The sequence below is a fragment of the Pelophylax lessonae genome (assembly GCF_965119305.1).
Source record: "Pelophylax lessonae genome assembly, chromosome: 3".
Lineage (NCBI taxonomy): Eukaryota > Metazoa > Chordata > Amphibia > Anura > Ranidae > Pelophylax > Pelophylax lessonae.
In genome coordinates this window covers 291,144,905-291,169,238 of record NC_138770.1, presented here as the reverse complement: position 1 = coordinate 291,169,238, position 24,334 = coordinate 291,144,905, and the positions used below count along the sequence as shown (strand labels likewise).

At 39.1% G+C, this 24,334-nt stretch overlaps 1 protein-coding gene across 1 annotated transcript in view; it reads right to left on the bottom strand.

The window, feature by feature from the left end:
• The window catches only part of LOC309551105 (putative cation-transporting ATPase 13A4), a 75,831-nt gene that overhangs the window by 10,083 nt on the left and 41,414 nt on the right, over positions 1 to 24,334 (bottom strand). The window contains 8 exon segments of the mRNA XM_082251551.1: positions 1,974 to 2,191; positions 3,694 to 3,865; positions 9,033 to 9,105; positions 9,222 to 9,318; positions 15,193 to 15,302; positions 16,041 to 16,083; positions 16,549 to 16,628; positions 24,209 to 24,334. Of these exon segments, the coding sequence (XP_082107677.1) occupies positions 1,974 to 2,191; positions 3,694 to 3,865; positions 9,033 to 9,105; positions 9,222 to 9,318; positions 15,193 to 15,302; positions 16,041 to 16,083; positions 16,549 to 16,628; positions 24,209 to 24,334 (919 nt within the window).

Below are 24,334 nucleotides of genomic sequence, written 5' to 3'. Positions count from 1 at the left end.
GTAGATAACAGTGATTATTGCTAGCTACTATAGCAGCTGCTAGCAATAATTGCAAGTAAATCCAGCAGGCTGATTATACCCAAGTTAATTGATCGATCAACTTGGTACATTCATCCTGCCCCTACATGGTTCGAATCTTGGTGGGTTCCTGCTTAACCCGGCCGAGATTTGAACCATCTATGGGTTGACTAATTGTAGAGGAATTTAAACTGAAGCCTGTCTTTTATTTACCGTATACACTTTGCAGCGGTTTCTGTATGCTATACAAGAAAAATGAACATACAAACAATATATTGATTAATCTGACCAGATTATATCACTACATGATAATCAAGTATATTCTGTATTTGTAAAACCTGCATCAGAGCTATACTTCAGCTGAACTTTACCTCCATTTTTAATTCTTTATAACCTCTCATAATATGGCAGCAAATATTATTTTCTGTTCAACCATAGGGTGAGGCTTACTAAAAGTGGTGCACACAGAATCTGGTGCAGCTGTGCCTAGTAACCAATCAGCTTCAAACTTCAGCTTGTTCAATTAAGTTTTGTCAATACAAACTGGAAGCTGATTGGTTACTAGGCACAGTTGCACCAGATTATGTGTGCACCACTTTTAGTAAATCTCCCCCATAGTGTTGTGACTAATACTATACTATAGTGACTGATTCTCCCTATATTTATGCCAGGTAGACCACTTGCATCATGTGTAAATAATGATGTAAATTCTACTTGCCAAGCTGTAATACCACACTAGTCTGTATGTGCACTCTATTCATTAACCGGTTGCTGACCGCCGCACGACTATATACGGCGGCGATCAGCCCCGGCCAGGCAAAGTGACGTATATATACGTCACTAGCCTGTCACTTCCTTGTGAGCCAATAGCGGGTGAGCGCGCGCCCGCGGAGGCGCACGCCCACCCCGGCTCGTTCCCTGGGAAGTCAGTGCGTGTGACCGGCGGACCCGATGTCCGCCGGTCACTCACGACCGTCCTCCGTGAAGGGAGAAAGGCAGGCGGCTGATGTAAACAAGCCGCCTGTCATTCTCCCCTGTGTAGGAATGGTGATAATACGGTTCTACTATGTAGGACCGTTGATCACTGTTCCTACACTAGCAGCCATGTCCAATCACAGTAAAAAGCACACCCCTAGGGACACACTTAACCCCTCTTTCCCCAATAAAGTTAACCCCTTCCCTGCCAGTGTCATTTTGCAGTAACAGTGCATTTGTATAGCACTGATTACTGTAGTAATGTCACTGGTAACCCCAAAAGTGTCAAAAATGTCAGTCAAGGGTCCGATCTGTCCACCGCAATGTCGCAGTACCACAAAAAAAATTGCAGATCGCCGCCATTACGCGTTAAATTAAAAAACACCAAAAATGACAGAAATCTTTCCCTTAGTTAGTAAACGCAATAACTTTTGCGCAAACCAATCAAAATACGCTTTTTGCAAATTTTTTTTACCAAACATATGTAGCAGAAAACAAATTGGCCAAAAATGTTAAAAAATTTAGATTTTTACATTTTTTTGGGGGGGAATTTCATATAAAAAAATTTGAAAAATGTTGTTATTTTTGCAAAATTTACGCTCTTTTTTTGTTTATAGCGCAAAAAGTAAAAATTGCAAAGGTGATCAAATACCACCAAAAGAAAGCTCTGTTTGTGGGAAAAAAAGGATGTCAAATTAGTTTAGGTACAGCGTCGCACGACCGCGCAATTGTCCGTTAAAGTCACACAGTGCCGAATCGCAAAAAAAAGCCCTGGTCGGGAAGGGGGTAAAATCTTCCGGGGCATAAGTGGTTAAAATAAAGTTTCCTCTGTAAGAGGGAAAAATTAAAAAGTTATGTCCATTTTTTGTAATACAAATCAGCAACCAAAAAAAAAAATAAAATTTTTTTTTAAATGAGTTTCTACATCTGATTTTTTTTAACACTTGCTTTTATTCATATTCAAATTTAGTGATACTTACAATTTGTATATATAGCTTGTCGGAACGGCTTGCCCTTGGAGAAGACAAATGCCACAATTAGGCAGTGGATTGTAGTCAGTGGCCACAGTGTGGCTGTCTCGTAGCTCTCATGGCTCATGTTCAGATCAAACACTGTTTGAGTACTTGCGTTTCGAGGCGCAATGCTGTTAAACAATGTACTGGTGTTTGAAGTACTGGTATTTCCATAGATACAAGCTCTGAAAAGACAGGAAAAACTTCCAGTTATACAGCTCCTATTTTTATTTCACAATGATTTCCTGATTAGCTATATGCTCTTTGATACATGCAAACTATATATACTATAGAAACTATACAGTATATACTATGAAGAGCTTATGTTGACTGAAACAGGATCTATGCATGGAGGATAGGATGACTGAAAGGTCCGCCCCTTCATAGATTATCTTTTATTCATGGAAGTTATAGAATGACGGGATGGAAAGCATGGGCATAGTTGGGCACTCTTAACGAGAGCCCATGACAGTATCCACAGTTCTTTTAACCCCCGCCGCATTGGAAGTTTATGGTGACAGAGGAATCAGTGGAGGAGAATTTCATCTAGCAGAAAAGGCATCAGCACAAGGCACACGTCCTACAGACTGTGAATTACTGTATGTCCCTTGCACTGATTTTTGTGTATTTTATTTTGACCACATCTATGCTTTTGGCTGGGTTCACACTGGTACAATCACAAACATGGCATGTGATTTTCACCGCATTGCTGTGCAAATCACATGTGATGTCTGTGTGATGCAAATTCAGCCATACAGATTGTATGGCTGAATGTGCATTGCATTTGGACCAAAATGGTGCAGGACTCTTTTTTTGGTCCCCACTGGAATCAGATCGCATGGGTGTTCACACCCATGCGATCTGATTCCTGTGCCATTAACTTTACATTGACACCCGCAGGGTGAACTGCCTGCCAGTGAGATGTGATGCTGGGACCCGCACTAGAATCGCGCTGGTTCCCACATCGCACAAATGTGAACCAAGCCTTGAGGATGAAAAAAAAATTCTGCCTCATTTACAAAAGTAGCACGAACATTTATAATAATGTACCTATAAAACTTAATTCTAAACTAGAAATAATTACCGCATTTTTACGCTACACTTTGCACATTGTTTTGTACATTATTTTATCTATCTATTCATCAGTGGTAATGCTTTCAGAATTTCTACACAGTTGTTTCTCAATTTGTTTTCATCTATAAATCCCTTTCTAAAAGCTGATGTTTACCATGTCTTATGTGCTTTTTTTAACAGAAGAAGAGAAAGCTGTACTTTGGACTTGGACACATTTGGCCTGGCTCACACCCTTGTGCTTTTATGTACATTTTGGAACACACAAGATCAAATGTGTCATAAAAATACTTTGTATTTAATGAGGCCATTCACATCTGTCCTTTGCACTGTAAAAATAGGGCATGTCTGATCTTCTGTCCATTTTTAAGTGCTATGATTCCCAACAAAAAGCGAAGAATGCATGAAAACATGCATAAAATGCACATTAAGAAACAAAAACAATGGACAAAAGCAGACACAGATAGATGTGAATTAGGCCCTATTGTCTGTACTTTATTATATGTAAATGTTTGCCAAAAAAGCCATATTGGGTTTTTTCTTGTTTGTTCACACAGTTGATTGAAAGCTACAGTCTGCAAACATTTTAAACTGTTGTAAATTGAGAAACTCTTACCTGCTAGGGTGCTCAGAATACCATGTTTGTTGCTGGACAACAATAAATCCATAGACCTGAATGGCTGTAGTGACAATTACATGAATGACTACTGAGAGCAAGAGCGGAGGTGACATAAGCTGTGCTGGAGGCCTATATGGTGCTAGTTTTGGATATGCGTGGTTTAAACTCACTATAAAAAACAAATATATACATATTATTTAGCAACAAAAAGCCATGTTCTAGTAGTTATAAATGCCCTAACTAACTTTAATAAACATTATTTTCAACATTCAGCCAACAATTGTTTTTAAATGCATACTGACTATTCTTTTGAGTTAAATTGTCACTAGATGGCATTATTTATCCAATCTATGTTCTAGCATATATTTTCTGTTGACACTTTATATTGTATATAGTAGGGACACGGTGAGGAGAATATTCCCATGACAGACAATTGTTCTGGCCCCCATCCCACTTCCACTGTGTTGTTTAAAATCTTTAAATGTCCTGGAATTTTATATATATATATCTAATATATATATATATATATATATATATATATATATATATATATATATATATATATATATATATATACAGTATACATCAAAATTAATGTGTAGTCCATAATTCCTTTAAATTGCTCTTTTACTGGTCCAACTAAGTGCAAATATTCTAATCACATTTTCCATAGAAACCGCAGTTTGCGGGATATGATAATTAAAGCTGACTTTCAGAAAAATAAGAATTCCATACAGAGAACAATTTTAGGTTCAAGGAGATGTGGATCTTTTCCATGTCTGAATTGTACCCAATGCAGATTGAAGAGAAATATTTGTCTATCCAGGTAATGAACAGAAATGTAAAATTAAAGAGCATTGCACCTGTCAGTCTATATACGTAATGTATGTTCTAATGTGACCCTGTAATTTGTTATATATAGGTGAAACCACCCAAAAAATGAAAGATTGTTTAACTCAACATAGAAGTTTAATCAGGAATAAACAACCATTGCCTCCCATACCAAGACATTTTACTGAAATGGATCACAAGGATACCGATTTACGGTTCATGATATTAGAGTAGGTTTCAAAAGATAGACAGGGTGATGACATGCTTTTATCCTTGAGAAAGCGTGTAGTCTGGTGGATTAATAGGCTGGGGACACTACAGCTCAATGGTCTGAATAAGGATTATGATCTATATTCATTTTTGTAAATATGGCTACATTGCATACATGCAGTTAATTAATGTTACATCTGTTTCATTTGCTAGATAAACGAGAATAGCTGTCACCAATCCCACTACTTTGGGCAGTGTTGTGATTATGTCAGTGGAGAAACTGTGGGAAACTGAAGAATTTGACAAGAACTAACACACACACACAAAGGGTTTAATTGGTCTAAAGGGAGGAACATTTTGTTGTATACAGTATCTCACAAAAATCAGTACACCCTCACATTTTTGTAAATATTTTATTATACCTTTTCATGTGACAACACTGAAGAAATGAAACTTTGCTACAATGTAAAGTAGTGAGTGTACAGCTTGTATAACTGTGTCATTTTGCTGTCCCCTCAAAATAACTCATCACACAGCTATTAATATCTAAACCGCGGGCAACAAAAGTGAGTACACCCCTAAGTCAAAATGTCCAAATTGGGCCTAAAGTGTCAATATTTTGTGTGGCCACCATTATTTTCCAGCACTGCCTTAACCCTCTTGGGCATGGAGTTTCACAGGTTGCTACTGGAGTCCTATTCCACTCCTCCATGATGACATCACAGAGCTGGTGGATGTTAGAGACCTTGTACTCCTCCACCTTCCATTTGAGGATGCCCCACAGATGCTCAATAGGGTTTAGGTCTGGAGACATGCTTGGCCAGTCCATCACCTTTACCTTCAGCTTCTTTAGCAAGCCAGTGGTCATCTTGGAGGTATGTTAGGGGTCGTTATCATGTTGAAATACTTATTCAGTATGTCACAGTACATGTTGGCATTCATGGTTCCCTCAATGAACTGTAGCTCCCCAGTGCCAGCAGCACTCATGCAGCCCCAGATCATGACGCTCCCACCACCATGCTTGACTGTAGGCAAGACAAACTTTTCTTTGTACTCCTCACCTGGTTGCCGCCACACACGTTTGACATTATCTGAACCAAATAAGTTTATCTTGGTTTCATCAGACCACATGACATGGTTCCAGTAATCCATGTCCTTAGTCTGCTTTTATTTAGTAAACTGTTTACAGGCTTTCTTGTGCATTATCTTTAGAAGAGGCTTCCTTCTGAGATGACAGCCATAGAGACCAATTTGATGCAGCATATGATCTGAGCACTGACTCCCCCACCCCTTCAACCTCTGCAGCAATGCTGGCAGCACTCATACGTCTATTGCCCAAAGGCAACCTCTGGATATGATGCTGAGCACATGCATTCAACTTCTTTGGTCAACCATGGCGAGGCCTTTTCTGAGTGGAACCTGTCCTGTTAAACCGCTGTATGGTCTTGGCACAGTGCTGCAGCTCAGTTTCAGGGTCTTGGTAATCTTCTTATAGCCTAGGCCATCTTTATGTAGAGCAAAAATTATTTTTTTCAGATCCTCAGAGAGTTCTTTGCCATGAGGTGCCATGTTGAACTTCCAGTGACCAGTATGACAAAGTGAGAGTGATAGCACCAAATTTAACACACCTGCTCCCCATTCACACCTGAGAGCTTGTAATACTAACAAATCTCATGACACGGGGAGGGAAAATGGCTAATTGGGCCCAATTTGGACATTTTCACTTAGGGGTGTACTCACTTTTGTTGCCAGCGGTTTAGACATTAATGGCTGCGTGTTGAGTTATTTTGAGGGGACAGCAAATTTACACTGTTATACAAGCTGTACACTCACTACTTTACATTGTAGCAAAGTGTAATTTCTTCAGCGTTGTCACATGAAAAGATATAATAAAATACTTTGCATTTACAAAAATGTGAGGGGTACTCACTTTTGTGGGATACTGTATACTGTTGCTGGGTTATGTCTGCAGTAGTTTCTGGGTAAGAGGCCTTATCTTCATAGATTACAGCTGCCTGTTTCACATTTGGTTTGACAAAGAAAGTGGTTCTTTGGAAACTGTTATCAGGAAAATGTGATTTGTATATTTGCACTTGGTTTGACAAGTAAAAGCGCAATTAAAAGAGCAATTAAATTGAATTAAGGACAACACATCCTTCAATTTGCTATAAGTTTTGCAGTGAGTATGGAGCCTGCTTGATCTGATTCCGATTACAAGTGTAAAGCCTAGTACACACTATCAGTTTTTTTTCTGTTCAACCCGGCAGACTGAACAAAAAAAAAAAAAAAAACGTCAGAGCTCGGGAGGAGATCCTATACTAACAATCCAATGTTAGTACAGCCATCTCCCAGCTAAGCTATAGTGTTCTGAGACAGGGGGACAGCCCCCCTCCAGAACACACTGGTTAGCACTCTCAGCCATTGGCTGAGAGTGCTGATCGGATGCCGATAACTAGACCTTTTTCAGTAATACCCCTTAGACAGAAGTAGGACAAGCAGCCGTACACACAGGCTGAATGTCCGTCGGTTCCGATATTTGGCCTGTGTGTACGGGACGTAACTCATCCTTGAGTATATATATATATATATATATATATATATATGTATATAGTATATACACAGCATATATATAGAACTGTCAAAGCAAGATAAATGATCTTCACAGAAAATTCGGCCAAACCTAATTCTGTGGGCTTACATAAGAAAATCAGAATATAATAGTAATTATTACTTATATATTGCAATCAGATAATGTAAAAAAATATTTGTAACTATTTCTATTGTAAACTATAATAAAGCAACTCCTTAGCTGTTTGGATATACCTGTGTACTATGTTAATTGTAAATTTTTTTATTACTCTCAGTAAGTGTGGAGCATAAGCAGGACAACAGTCACAGTCATACAATGGCTGCACACATGGGCAATTTTGGAGGGATGTTAATTTTCCATCCTGTCCTGTCCATATACAAGTGAATATTGCCCCATACATGAGCTTTTGATCTTCGTATTGTCTAGGACTAAATTGCCTTTTTAACTTTCAATAGATTTTTTTTTGAAAAAAGGTTTTAACATATAAAAGGCAAAGTATAAACGGTAGAGACATAGTAGTTGCCATATACTGGTGGTGTATAAAAAGCAGAAGATTACCACATTGATAATAACAAAGTCATACAATACAAAACGGTGATATATAAGTTCGGATCTTTCTGAAATGTGTCTAAACAGGGAGGAGTTCAGGTGGGGCTGCGATATGTCTGAGCGTACCATTCTATCTGGAGGGCCCACTGTTTATTTGCAAATTGCATACGACCTTTAGATACAGCATACATATATTCATATGTACTGTAGGTGTGTATCAAGTGGATCACCTCAATCAGAGGAATGTGATCTAGGGATCTCAAGTGGTAGACTAATGCAAGTCTGTCAGCTAGAAGAATGTGTAATATCGTGCAGAGGGTTGAGAGGATGATTATCAACTCCGATACTGAGTCGCGTTAACTCTGATGAGGGAGGAATGGAGATGCTAGCAACATCAGAAATCAGCTGGAAAGTAGCCTTCCAGAATATAGCGATCTTGTTGCATGCCCTTGTAGCAAGTGAAATAGGTTTCCTAGCATTCCACATTCCCTCCAACACAGGGGTGGTGTGGACGGGTCAAAAGTGTAAATCTGTGTGGGGGTGATGTATTTGAACATAAGATCCCATAAGTTGGAGGATTTTGTTAGGCGGAGGCAAGAGGAAACAACTGCTTCCCACTGCGGGTAACTAAAGGTAAATTGCCTTTTTTTAGTCATTCAATTTATAGGTAGTTAAAATATGAATTCCATATATTAGTTTGAGTGTGTTGGATGGAGTTTGCAAGAATTAGACGATTTGGGGTTTTTAATGTTGTGTTGTGGGGAGATTTACCATTATTTTCTGTCCCATTGGCTACCAGAGCATTTCTGCAAGCTGCACATAATCGTACCCTTATCTGGAGTGAATTATTTATTATTTTTCATTGAAAAATCTAACTGGGGCTGGTGACAACATCAATTTTTACAATGGGGACACATACAACAATAAAACCCAAATAGAGGATCTAACCCTCCCAATATTTATTTTAAAAATGGCTGGAGAATCACTTTAACATCTGGACTATCCAACAGTTACTTGGGAACATTTGATATTAAAAGGGTTAAGCACATTCTGATTTTGTTTCTTGCAAACTTTTGCTAGCTTCTGAAAATTAGACAGGGATATAGCTTGTGTGGATAGGTGCATATAGAAAATGTATAAATGTAATTTGACTTACTTGTTAAGCAGACTACAATAGTTACAGCCACATCCTGGACAAGAAGTTGGTAGTTTGACAAGATGTTAACTTGCTAAAATAGAGAAACACGTGTTATATTTATTATATAGTATAATTTAATTTATCCCTATGTATACAGTAACCTATAGCAAAAAATCATGTTAAAAAAGAAAATATTAAATAATTTACCCAGTATAGTAGCAATAAACAAACAAACTGGATCATGGCATAAAGGGTCATGTATTTAAAAACGCAGAAAGATGTGACCAGCGCAGCTCTCCCTTCCCTGTGAAGTAAGACACAAAAAATCATTAATGGTTATGACACAGCCGTTCATACAGGTTGGGGAGAAGGATACCCATAGAGATGAACTAACCATTGTACAATCCAGGCTAAGCCATGACATACAGCAAATTATATTGGTGAGAAAGCATATTTATAAATGATTGCTAAGATAAATGATAAAATGGGCCCGGTGTGAGTATCTGCTCGGTGTACACTTGGCTGAAATAGTTGTGAAATGAGCTTTCACCAAGAAATAGTCTTGGTGGTCAAATCTACTAAATACCACCTTATCTCTATGGCTAGCTTAATTTACAGGAACTGGTAGAGAACATTATCAAATCATGCAAGTAATAAAAACAACTTGTTTATTCACATATCCTGCAAGTTCTCGGATGGATGCAAATTCTAAGCCTATAGAAGTCCATCTGTTCATTTACTTTTGGCTCACGTCTAAATTCCCTCTAGGATTAGTATTATTATTATATAGGATTTATATAATGCCAACAGTTTGCACAGCGCTTTATAATACAAAGGGAGACAGTACAGTTAAAATTCAATTCAATTCAATACTAGTTTGCCATACAAGAAGATTAGGAGGGCCCTGTTTGTAAGAGCTTCCAATCTAATAGAGAGTCAACGCATTCTACCCGATTGTGTTTTACATGTGAAATAATCATTTGTGCCTCAGGGGACTGTCTGTCTGCAATATGGATGAATTTTGAATAAAGGTTGCAGATTTTAGCGCAAGAGTGAATGCAATTCATCCCTCTTCTACAGCTGCTCCTTACTGAGAAAATGATATGCATTGCACCACAAAAATAAGAGCAAGGACTAATTGGTTGCTATACACTTTGCTTTCACGCCTTCACTTTATTGCCTCAACTGATTTGTAAATAGGTCACTCTATTTCATTGATTAACTTTTGTTGTTTGATGTCTCATGTACTTCCATAAACAGTATATATGTGGTTTTTAGCTATTTCTATGACACTGTGATTAACCACTTAAGCCCCGGAAGATTTTACCCCCTTCCTGACCAGGGGGTATTTTGCGATTCGGCACTGTGTGACTTTAACGGACAATTGCGCAGTCATACGACGCTGCACCTAAACAAATTTGATGTCCTTTTTTTCCCACAAATAGAGCTTTCTTTTGGTGGTATTTGATCACCTGTGCGATTTTTTGATCATGCGCTACAATCAAAAAAAGAGCGACAATTTTGCAAAAATAACAATATTTTTCACATTTTTTTTATATGAAATTCCCCAAAAAAAATGTAAAAATCAAAATTTTTTTAACATTTTTGGCCAATTTTTTTTCTGCTACCTATGTTTGGTAAAAAAAATCACAATAAGCATATTTTGATTGGTTTGCGCAAAAGTTATTGCGTTTACTAACTAAGGGAAAGATTTTTGTCATTTTTGTTGTTTTTTTTTTTTTAACTAGTAATGGCGGCGATCTGTGATTTTTTTTACAGGACTGCGACATTGTGGCGGACAGATCGGACCCTTGACTGACATTTTTGACACTTTTGGGGGTACCAGTGACATTACTACAGTAATCAGTGCTATACATATGCACTGTTACTGTAAAAATGACATTGGCAGGGAAGGGGTTAACTTTATTGGAGAAGGAGGGGTTACCGTAAGTGTGTCCCTAGGGGCGTGCTTCTAACTGTGATTGGATGTGGCTGTGTGTGTAACAGCACAGATCAACGGTCCTACATAGCAGGACCGTTAGATCAGTGCTTTTACACAGGGAAGAATGACAGGCGGCTTTGTTTACATTAGCCGCCTGCTTTTCTCCCTTCACAGCGGACGATCGCGAGTGACCGGCGGACATCGGATCTGCCGGTCACATGCACGGAGGTGTCCGTGAAATAGCCGAGACGGGAGTGCGCCTCCGGTGGCGCGCGCTCACCCGCTATTGGCTCCCAGGCTACGTCACTTTGCCTGGCCGGGGCTGACCGCCGCAGTATATGTACTTGCGGCGGTCGGTAACCGGTTTTAAAGAAGAGTATTCTTGAAAACATACACTACAAAATATATTTAGTTACATAAGTATATTTAGTTAGCCAAAGAAGTTGGCGGTGGATTGATTATTTTTTTTAGAAAGAGGCTGGAGTTGAACTTTAATGATTTCATACTTGTAACTGCAATGTGTTTACACAAGGTACATTTTTGGATAAATAGCTGCCCATGCTACCCATGTCTAAAAGTTAAAGTGTAACTAAAGACTATTTTTTTTTTAATTTTGAAAAAAGAAGAGATAGATTAGAACACCTGTCAGTTTTTTATTGTTGACTTTGTCCCCTTTTGTGAGTTTCACCCACTCAATTGGTCCTGTTTACTGCGATCACAGAAAAATCTTCCAATGGAGACACTAGTTCTGTTGACCCTGGTGACAACCATGGATTCGCTCAGTTTGGAAAGGACTTCCTCCCACTTCCTGCTTTGGCTATGGGACAGGAATTGAAGAGAAATCTCTCTAATGGGACACAGATGTGAAAAAAACTTACAGTGGTTATAACCCTCCCTTTCTCTATCCAAATAAAAAAAAAAAGTTTTACCTATAGTTGTATTTTAGCTAAGATATCTGTTTATTTTCAAAACGCATCAGTTTCCCCATCACTGGCTCGGGGTATGAGAATTTCAGACCACTGACACACCTGCCTGAGCCAACTTAGCCCATCAGTGGCTTAGGAGGAGGAAGATGAGTATCTGCATTGTCCTGCCTGCACCAGCAGATGGTGAAGTTACCTTCAGAGGGGATACCTCCATTACAAGCCAACGTTTTTCAGAAGTAAAATCTCTATAGGAGTGGATTTTGGACACCCACCTGTGACCATTAATGTTAGGTGGGTGTGAATAGGAGTTTGTTAGAGGCCATCTACAACTGATGGGGCCCTCTAAGTACTTTTTTATGAAGCCAGATTCTAGTTACATCCTTGGCTGGATAATACGGAAGTAAAGAAACATGTATTATTCACTGTTTTTCCTCTGACACATACGTTTTTGTAAATGCATGTAGACTGATGTTAATGGGTATTAATACCTAATACATTAAACAAGGTCATAAAACATTGTTTACTAATCTCTTCTGCATGCAGAGGACAACTATTTTCATGTAACTAAAGCCTTACACAGGTAAAACTAATAAGCTTTTATTTACTTTCTAAAACAGATCAGAAGGACATCTTTTGGCACCATGTAAGCAGGCATAAAGAACCCCATTATGCAGACCACAAAAAAACTGATGCACTAAAGAACTACTAGTTACATACGTGGACTTTTTTTTTTTCTTTTACTTTTTTTTTTGTTCCATTTAGTTTTTGGAAGTACTAATGCAAAACATTTAGTGCTGATGGAAAAAGAGTTTATAGATCTATTTATTAGACAGAGGGAGATCTGAACAAAGAAAGAAGAACATAGAGATCTGATCCATTTGAAAGCTATGAATGAGGAATATGTCTGAAAGTAAAAAGCAATAAACAAGTTATATAGCCATGTTTAGGCTAACAAATACATCTTCATAGATTCATTATCTATTCCAATGCTGCTGATCATGATTTCTGTTTATATGAATAGGCAGTTGCAATTGCTTCTATGGCAATCACAATCTGTACTGCACAGCACAGTGCACCTTATTGGGTTGATTTACTAAAACTAGAGAGTGAAACATCTGTTGCATCTGTGCATGATAGCCAATCAGCTTCTAACTCCATCTTGTTCAATTAGGCTTTGACCAAAAAAAAAAAAAAATGGAAGCTGATTGGGTTCTATGCAGAGCTGCACCAGGTTTTGCGCCCTTTGGTTTTAATAAATTAACCCCACTGTGTACATCCACTTTCTAGGTGTTTTAGAGCACATGCAAATTGTATGCAAAGCTTAACATTCACCTAAAAGCATTTGCGTCACTGACACATCCATCAGCTGAAGAGATCTATGAACTAGTTCCTAGCGCCTTTGGGATCTACAAATATATGCAGTTTCATAAAAAATATCACGACCATTTACTAAAAATAAACAAAACACACATAAGTGGATAATGGTAATCAATAAAACAGCTGTATGAAGAATAGACATCAACTATCTAATTTTTCTGGAAAAGGGAATTTCCATTTTACAATGATAGCTTGAAGTAGAACTATAGGCAAAACTTTTTTTTTCTTCATTTTGGGTAGAGCAAGGGAGGGTTATAACCTCTGTCAGATTTGTGTCCCATTGCCTGGATTACCCTTTACTTCCTATCCCATAACCAAATAGAAAGTGAAACAAAACCCCTGCAAATTAAGGGATTTCCTTGGGGACCCCAGGTCTCCAGAACTAGTGTGTCACTTGGAAGATTTCCCCTCTATTACTTTTCTGGTGTCAACCCAAATTTGTTTTGTTTTTTTTCAGCTTTCACTTTCAATTATAATGGTAAGCCAGATAAATAGAGGGAGGAAACCCCCTTAACAGGGGCATAGACAGCAATAAAAACTGACAGGTGTTCTAATCCATCTCCCCTCAATCCAAAGCTAAAAACAAATGTTGCCTTTAGTTATACTTTAAGGAGGATTTTATTAGGGAAAGAAGAGATGATTTACTGTAGGCTTGCACACATTTTATATTATGTCTGAGTTGCCAGTGAAAGACTACCTACAAGCAGTATAATTTAACAAAACTGTAAATTGAAACACCACTGCTAAAAAGGTCCAGATATGACTTTATTCCAATAAAGATTAGGGGAATTATTGAAAAACTTCCAACATATTTCAGGAGTCCAAAACTTGCCCCTTCATCAGAGCTTGAGATTAAAACAATATAAATTGAGTAGGAGTGAACTGGACCTTTAGGCTGCATTCACACTTGAGCGTAGCGTTTTACCGCGTTTTTTAACCGCAATTTTACTGCGATTTTTACAGTGATTTTACCACGATTTTCAGGCGTTTTTTTCAGGCGTTTTTGGAGGCAGGCATTGACATCTATCAAAAACTCTGGTAATCAGTCCAAAAAGAAGCTCATGTACTTTTTTCAGCAACAGGCCATTTAAATGAATGGGATTTTACTTGTTGGGCGTTTTGGAACGTTTTTTTTTAGCGTTTTTGGAGCTGAAAAACACTCAAAAACGCCCAGGTGTGAATGGAGCCTTAATGCCATTTCTTCCAGTGTGATTACAAGCACTAGAAGCAGTTCAATTTTAGTCCTTTTTTATTGTTTTCAATCTCAAGCTCTCACAAAGAGGATGGGTTTGGACCCTTGAAATGCACTGGATATTCTTCAACTTTCCTGCTTATATTTAATCTCAAGCCTGGGCGAAAGGGGTGGTTTTGAACCCCCAAAATGCACTGGTCACTCTTTTGATTGTTTTCCTCCCCCTTATTGGAAGTCATATCCAAACCTTTTAGCAGTGGCGTGGCACTTCAATTACCTTGGGTGTAGATAACAGTTGCCTGGAAATGAGATCACTTATATCAACATCAATATCTTAAGATAACATAGCAATACTGATAAAATAACTTCATGGGTCCGCTACTTTGCCACTATCCTTAGCTACCTACGAGCAGGAAACTGCAGTGTGCTGAACTTCCAGTTTCCCCTCCCTGAGGTGGAATTTCCAGCATTTTCAATGAAGAATTCAATAGGGGCTAGCGACAATGTCACTGGCTACCTTATGGTTCCTTTATAGCTAAATATATATAACATGTATACAATGTGCTATAAAGAGGAGAGGCAGAAAGTTCAGTTGATGGTAAAATCCTGGCTGTCAGCATGAAAATAGGGGTACAGTAACTAAATCGTATAGAGACTTTTAATACAGTGTTTAGAACGTGTTTCACTTTTATTCAACAAATAAATGTGTTTTATAAATAAATTAAGTGTTTCTCAGCTTACTTGATTAGTTCTGGGATACATCTTATGTTTGGAGTACGGGAAGTAAATGGAGAGGCAACTGAAGCTTCTTGCTCAGACAGTGATATTCCGGCATGGGCCACTTTTAGAGCCTGTAATTAAAAAGTAATTAATAATGATGTTTTAGGACCATTGTGGAAACTCAGCTTACAATAAAAAACAAAAATAGTGGACAAAACCAATACAAAGGAATACTGAAAAACTCTAATTTAAGGACCAACGAGTGGAAGCCAATTCCTATTTTACAAAGACCATAAACAAACAAATAGGGTCATAATGTAATTTCCCAAATTGATTGGTAAGCATCTATAATTGCATCAGATAATGCTCCTCCATTTGTTTTTCTGAAACTTATTGTTCACTTAAATAAGCCAGAATTAGGAAATAGGAATTGTTCTTAAGATATCTGATGTTACTTATGTGAACACCGCTGGGGGGTATCTAATTGTCCAAAGCCTGCATGCATGTTTAAATGAGTTTGTAATGCATTTGTGGTATGTTTTTGTTGTGTTTGCAGTGCATTGATAGTGCATTGTAATAAGCATAATTTGTGGCGGGTTTTTTCGGTGCTTTCATATGCATTCTAAAAAAAACTACAGCAAGCTAATTTTTTTCACAAATAAATGCACTTGTATGTACATAAATGCACCACAAATGCATTAAAATAATAACAAAAAACAAATCCCAAATGCACCCTAAACACACATGCCGCAATTCCAATACAAATGCAGTTAAACGTGCATGTGGAACTGCACACTGACGGCAAGGGTTGCGGTGTTCATAAGCCATAAACCATTCACAGTGAAAAAAGAAACATTATTAATACTTACACCACAGTCATTGGCTCCATCCCCACACATGCACACATAGTAGCTGTTGAGATTGACAAAGCCAAAGTTAATGTCTGTTTTTTCAGGCAGAAGATTTGTTTTCCATAATCTGATTCTATGCAAACCACTGAAACCATAATACTGAGAGCCTATCTCAGGGTGACTGGTGGTGTGTTTTGTAACTATACCATTGTATAATGTCTTCCCTAATCCTTGAACATAATGAAACTTAAAACTGCACCTGTGCAGTATATTAGCCCACGTACGTTAACCTACATTGCCATTCAAAGGCACTGTGAAAAGCACACTTCATTTTTTATGGTTTTTCAAATTGTGCTTACATTGGTGATACAGCATTACCGCTAGCTGGAAAAAGAACAACTTTGTAAATGTTTTAAAACATCAGCTGTGTTATACTTCTAATATTATAAATCTGTTATATTGATGATTATTTTTTTGTCAAAAAGGTCTATAAACAAAGATGTAAAACAAAAAAAAAAAAACGTACTCTAGTTTTTGGAATTCTTCTATTAGACTGGATTTTTGTCCAGGTGACATTCTCGCAAAGACAGCCCCATTCACAAGAAGCTGCAAAAAAGCACAAATGTTATTTGTCTATTCAGTCAATCAGAGTTGAAATTATGAATTATTGATTATATCTCTAGCAAAAGCTTCTTTTTCTTTATTTATTTGGATAGACTAAAGAAGGGTTAGAAGTCAGAAGACTTATTGCTGTCTGATTTCCCACTCAGTAGATTCCCCGCTATTTGTTGCGGTGACCATTGCCACTGAAACAAAAAGAGACAATGAGTCTAAAACGTTACATTTTTAACTGAAGCAAGGCACTAGGGAACAACATTCAACTAGGGCACTTGGTCTGGTAATAACAGACTAGGAGGGCATTTCCATGACTTACTGGCCCTAACTGTTATGTCAACAGAACAGGAAGTAAAGGTGTATATTCTTAACAGGATACAGACAAACAGATAACAAAAAACTGACACATGTTCTAAATATTTCCTACTCTATTAAGAAAAGGTTTTGGCTAGAATAACACTTAAGCAAATAAACTATCATCTAGCCCTTCATTGGGTGATTCAAATCATTTTTGTTAATTCAGTCAATTCTGAGTAGAAGCAGTGATTTTTGTGCCATACTCAGAGAGTCTATGATAATTAACCTAATATTGACCATAACAGACATATACATTTTAATTTTAATTTAATTTTAGGACAAGTAAGGCATGATTTGATACCCTGCTGGGTCTTTCATCTCATCATAGTCCAGAATATCATGGTAGCTCTGGGACATTGTTTTGTTGCTGTTCCACAGACAGCAAATAAAACTTCCCAAGAGACCAATCCATTTCTCACTCTACTCAAAACTAAAAAGAAAAAAAAATGTGTAGACTTCTACTTTGGAGAGCAGGTTTACATTTATCTAAACTAATACTGCAACCTTCTGCAAGCCTCCTTCTGTTTACCTTCTCTGCAAAGAAATCCATTTAAGGGCTGGTCACACCTACACACCTGTGAGTTCCCTATAGACTCGAATGAAGTATATATAAAGACCGAAGCTAAAAAAATAAATGTGATTGTTTTTCTTTGTGGCTTTTACCTTATATTTCAATTATTTATTACAGGTATCTATATAGTGCAAACACATTTATGTATTTATAGTGTAGATACACATCAGTCATTACCTTCAAGGAACTTACAATCTAAGGTCCCTATCTCACATGCACACATATACACACATACAGTACATACTAGGGCCAATTTAGAAAGGAGCCAATTACCCTACTAGAATCCCTTAGGGATGCATGAAAAAACCCACACAAGCACAGGGAGAACATGCAAACCCCATGTGGATAGGGTCCTGACTGGGAAACCTACGCAATACAGGAAGAACATGCAAACTCCATGCAGTTTCTCTGAACTGGAGACACAAGTGCTAACCACTAAACCACTACCAAATTTGGCAATTTTCCTGTTTTTTGTTGTTGATGATTTTTTTTTCTGACCTGTATAATGTATGCCTGAAGGCTAAGTTCACCTTTTGGGAAAAAATGATAAATGCACATATTTTTGCAGGAAAGAAATGTGCATTTATTATTTTTCCCCCAGGAGTGTGCAAAGCATTGCAGTGGATAGGGATGGGCCGAACGACCCCCTGTTCGGTTCGCACCAGAACTTTCGAACATTGCATAAATTTGAAATTAAATAATGAACCCCATTAAAGGCTATGGGACCCAAAAAAAAAATCAAAAGTGCCCATTTTTAAGGCTTATATGCAAGTAATTGGACATACAATGGTTATGGGGGTCCAAGTACTACCCCGAAGGACATGTATCAATGAAAAAAAAGTTTGTAAATGAGCAGTGATTTTACTGATATTTAAAGTGAAAGCTTTAAAATGAGAAGTAACAATAACAATGAAAAAATCCTTTCAATTTAGTGCCTATGAAGTCCCCTTAGTCTACCTGTAAAGTGGCACATCTGTACTGTGTATAGACGCTGCTGCAGAAATAATTAAATTTTTAAAGCCAAAAAAATTTAAAATTTTTCTTGCAAACTTTCTTTATTTTGTAAACAATGGTTTGGGGAGCCAGTCTGTATGATGAGGCCACACTGTAGAGCACTGGGAACAGGATTAGAGATTTTTTAGATAAATTCTGGTATATCTTCTGCAGATTTTGGATAGAAGTAACGGGTGCAGAAAAATTGGTCTTTGGGTGTCGAAGGTACCTTCACACTGTAACTCTACAGAGGTACTCTTGGTGAAAGCAAGAATTGCCTTGCTGTCAAAAATTTGAATGATATGCACCTGTCAAACAGGTGCGTACAAATTGGTTTTTGGTTGTCTGTGGCACCTTCACACCATAACCCTATAGAGGTACTCTTGATGAAAGCAAGAATTAGCCTTGCTGTCAAAAACTTAAATGATGTGCAAATGTGAAACAGGTGCAGAAAAATTGGTCTTTGGGTGTTAATTAAGGCCATAAAACCTACACAAAAACATTTCTTTCAGATGAAATCAAAACCCCAACACTAGGCAGAGATTCCACATCCCAAAAACACTTAATCAGTGACATCTGCATCAGGGGCTTCATAGCTGCTGGTAATTAAGGACTGATTCATTTTGATAAATGTCAGATCATCTACAGAGTCTGTGGACAGATGCATTCTATAATCAGTAACAAACCCTCCAGCAGGATGAATGCCAGTTCCGAAAGCATGATAGATGCAAGGCAGCCCAGCAGCTCAATTGCATACTGGGCAAGTTCTGGACAGTGGTCTACTCTCATGGCCCAGCAGTGGCGGCTGGTCAATAGGGGGCGCAGGGGCGCCACCCCCCCCAAGGTTAGTCACAGTAAAATTCAGCATAAAAAAGAGTGTACCTTTAAGATGCCAGCGGGGCGCCGGACACATTGCTGGCTATGGGAGGGGTGGGGACTTTGGCATCATGTGCCTCTTCTCTTTTGCGGTGATTGGCAGCCTTTTAGAGTGTCCTCGGGGCAGTGCTTGGGCCGGCGTCACTCTATCTGACTGAGCCTTTCCCCTGAGCCTGGGAAGTGTCCAAATCTGTGATGAGGAGGGGGGTGCACTGGGAGCTTCTGCTGCTAACAGGAGTGACTGTGTCATGCTGCTCCCTCCTGTTACTGCACAAGGAATCAATTCCCCTGCTCCTCCGTTCTAGCAACTTCAACTCTGCCTTATCTCTCCTGCACCCTTTCTCTCCTCTCGTTTCAAGCTCCCCTCCCCCCTGTCGGCTCGTTCTCCCTCCCGGCCAGGTCACTTCAGTCTTCCTAGTTGGTCACTTTCACTTTGTCCGTCTCATCTCACTTCCAGCAGTCTGCACAATGGTAAGTAAGCAATGATTGATCTCCTCTCTCCTGTTCACATTAACTCTTCACCTTCTTCTAGCTGTCCCCTCCATAAATCTACATTGCAGTCCTGCAGCTTCTGCTCTCAGCTCTGGCCATTCCACCCCCCAGCCTTTGACTGACACCCTTTCCATCCCAGTTTGTCCCTTACGAACTATCCTGTCACTAAAATGCAGCCTAAGCACTTTCCTTACAGACCCCCCTCCTCCCTCCCCCGCTTATTCACTCTTCTATCCCTAATAACCGGTGCGCTGTGTTTTGTCCACAGTGTGATTGTATGTGCGTTTTACCTGGGTTCTAGGTGAGCTTCTATTAAATTTCTATTACAAAGTGCATTTTCATGGAAGCACATCAAAGTCCTGGATGCTGCATCTGTTTCAGAAAATGCACTGTGTAATAGAATTCAATAGAAGCGCACCTAGAACCCAGGTAAAGTGCACATACAATCACACTGTGGCCAAACCACAGCGCACCGGTGTGAGCCCTCTATAAAGCTATTCACATCTTTCCATGTCAGCCACAAAATTGTGGCTTTCCTGACACACACAGAGACACACCGTCCATTAGCAGACATGTGACAGTGCCATTAATTGGTAATGGCACCCCACACATCTGCTAACACATGCACCAAAAATGCATCAAACATGAAACATCTAGGGTCTGTTTAGAGCCCTGATATTTCATCAAAGCCCCCTAACAAGGCAGTTTAAAGTAAGTGGAAACGCATAGGAGGGAGCAAGCCGCGCTGTCATATGTCACGGACCGTTCTGCAGGCGGCCGATAATTTTTAAAGAGCTACTGTTTCATCTGTAAAAGTCGGAGCTGATGTTAGTGTTTGGCTTTTGTAAATAAATACAGTTTTTAAAGTTATTGTACCAGCCCTTTTTTTTCCTATTATATATTTGAATGTTTCGTTTAAAGCACTATTTGTCTGCATTCGTTGTCACATTATCACTTCATCACGGATTTGTCTGTCACATATGTTTTTGAAGTTGAAGCAGACAGTTATCATTTAAGAGACTTTAACTATTTGTGTTTTTATATATTGGTTTCAGCACATTGGTTTTATGTTTCATTTCAATATTTTTTGAAGCGCACTACTTCCATTTCATCTATAGTCTACAGCTGGTGGTGTGCTACTGGCAGATGTGCTGCAAGGACCTGGGACACCCTGCTCTATACCAGATCCCTGTCAGTGGAGGCTGCTGAGAGTTCATGAGGTATAGCGGGGGTAGACTGAGGTGAGTAAGGAGGAGGAACAGAATTGCATCCCTTTCATGTGGCTTTTAGGTGCTCTTGCCAACGTGCTGCCAATGGGCCAAGAGGTTGGAGGTTAAATGTGGTACCCAAATGGCTGGTGTTTTTGCCACGCTTGATGTACTTGAGACAACGTTTGCAAATTGCAAAGTGCATTTAGGCTGCACATGTGCTAAAAAAAAGGCCCAGACAGCTGAGCTGTGGGAAGGGTGCTGGGAGATAACAGCTCCACAATGTAAAGGAATAGGGTGGCTGCTCTCTACTCTTCCATGATGGCTGCCTCATTGGGGTTGTGCATTCATACGCTGTTAAATGTGTAATACCGCACAGAAACATACTGCGTTAAACGGCACGTAATGAACTGAAATATACTGCATTAAATGGGCAGTAACGCACAGAAATATACTGTGTTAAAAGTGCACTAACGCACTGAAATATACTGCAGTAAATGGCATGTAATGCACTGAAATATACTGTGGTAAATGGCATGTAATGCACTGAAATATACTGCGTTAAATATGGGGTTGTGCCTCACCCTCACTTGCTCCTCTGCTCTATCCGGCACCCAAGTCGCGTCAGTGACCTCATCATCATCTCCTTCATCCTCATTACCACTGGAGATAACTGAGCAATACGCTGCAGCTGGGGGAACATGATTGCCAATTTGTTTACCAGTGTTATTGTTAGGCTCATGTTCCTACCTTCCTCAATCTCAGAACCAACATCTGAATCAAGTAATGGCTAGGCATCCTCAAGGAGCAAGTGGCTGACGCTGTGTTCAAATAACTCAGCTGACTTCTCCATGTCTGATGCTGGGGCTAGGGCAGGAATAGCTGTGGACAAGGAGGCAGATTTAGCTACTCTGGCAGCTGCAGTGGACTGCACACTAGTCTCTGCTTGGGTGACGGAGGATGAGGAGGATGAGGATGGTTTAGTAAGCCAGTCCACCATCTCCTGCATGCTGTGGCTGGATAGCACGGGCAACATCACTAAACAGAGGAAATGATGCCCTGCCTGAGGACTGACCATGTCCACATTTGCATGTGGACACATATGCTGCTGGCCCCCTCACAGTGCCATGGGAACGTCTGCCTCTCCTTGTTGGCCTCCAGACATAATGGGAAAGTGCTTTATATCAAAATGTAATAAAGATGTAGAAAAATCTACTTGGGTGCACTTTAATCAATGGAAAGTGGTGTTTGGTGCACTTCAACCTTAGTACTTACTACACAGACACACTCCACCGACACTCTACAATATACTGCGGTGAAGCTGCACTAACGCACAGAAATATACTGCATTAAATGACACATAACGCACTGAAATATACTGCGTTTAATGTTCAGTAACACACAGAAATATACTGTGTTAAACGTGCACTAATGCACTGAAATATACTGCGGTAAATGGTACGTAACGCACTGAAATTTACTGCGTTAAATGTGCAATAATGCACAGAAATATACTACGTTAAATGTTCACTAACGCACAGAAATATACTGCGTTAAATGTGCAATAATGCACAGAAATATACTGCGTTAATCGTGCACTAATGCACAGAAATGTACTGCGTTAAAAATGCAGTAACGCACTGAAATGTACAGCTGTAAACATGCACTAACGCACAGACATATTCTGCATTAAACGGCACATACCGCACTGAAATATACTGTGTTAAACGGCACGAAACACACAGAAATATACTGCGTTAAACATACAATAACATACTGAACTATAATGCAGTAAACCTGCCCTGACATAACAAACTGACACTAAAGTAAAAATGAATTGTCACTCACTACACTCAATGAACTATCACTAGATTCACATTAAAATAAAAACAAATGTTTACTACACTCACGCTGCACTATCACTAGATTCACACTAAAGTGACACTAAAGTAAAAATGAATGGTCACACTACACTCACACTGACTGAACTATCACTAGATTCCCACTAAACTGATATTCTACACTGACAATAGAATCAGAATAGCACACTATAGCACTCTAACTCTCTAGTTGCACTGAACAGAGCCCTGTTCTATCTCTCCACAAGCCAATATCACACTACAAATTTTGAAAGGTTACTTTTATAGTGTGGGGTGATACTAAGAGCAATGAGCCATGATTGGATAGAGTCATCATTACTTTCTCCAATCATGGCTCTGATAGTGCTCTGTATCCTAATGGGGTAAAGCTTTCATTGCTTCAGACAATCAGGGCTTCCAATGCACCGTGTGGCAGCGCAGTGCATTGTGGTCATTCGGTGGGCCGAACAAACGGTCAAACACCCCGATAATTCGGGTGTTTGTCGCACTCATGCTCGGGCTGAACCGTTCGCCTATCCCTAGCAATGGATCAGGAGTACAATGTCAGGCTCCTGCAGACAAGCCCTGCCATTTTCAGCATGTACATTCATATGGGCTGACTGTTTGCATGCTGCAGCGCTTGTGTATGAACTATGAGAGCGCTCATCAGTTCCCTTGCAGTTATTGGAGAACTACAAGCCGTCAGCCTCAGTGGAAGACAGTACTTGTAGTTCCCTCATGTACAGATTGCTGTGAATGGATGCTGCAGCTGTGTGGTGGAGCCTTGCATGGCTTTGCTATTTTCAAAATGTCAGAGCAGGTAGGGTGTCACAGGTAGGGTGTCACAGGAAGGGTGGGGATGGGGGTTGTGTCGGCAGGTCTGGAATATTATTACATGTCACACCTGAAATATGGAGGTAATGTGTAAAATACTCAGAATGGTGAACTTATCCTTTGCCTTGAATGGTTAAAATGAAGTGATAGCACGCTATCATTTATTATCCTGATTTTCATTACACAAAAAAATATTAGCAGTAACAGAGATGAGAAAATCTGGGACAAGCATTGCTAAGCATTAGTAAATACTGCTAAGTGTTCACTTTCATGTATTTATCTTAAATATTTAGGTGGTACTGGTAATGTATTATTAGGGCTCTGTTTCGAAAAGTGTTAATGTACTGAAATAACTTTAGGAATTCAAGGAAAAAAACTTACTTTTGGTAGCAAACTCTGAAAATGCTGCAAGACAACTTGATATGTGCTTCCACTCATGGCAAAATAATAATCACCCTGTGCTTCCTCTAAAATTGTTCTTCCTTCAATATTAATATTTATTGACAC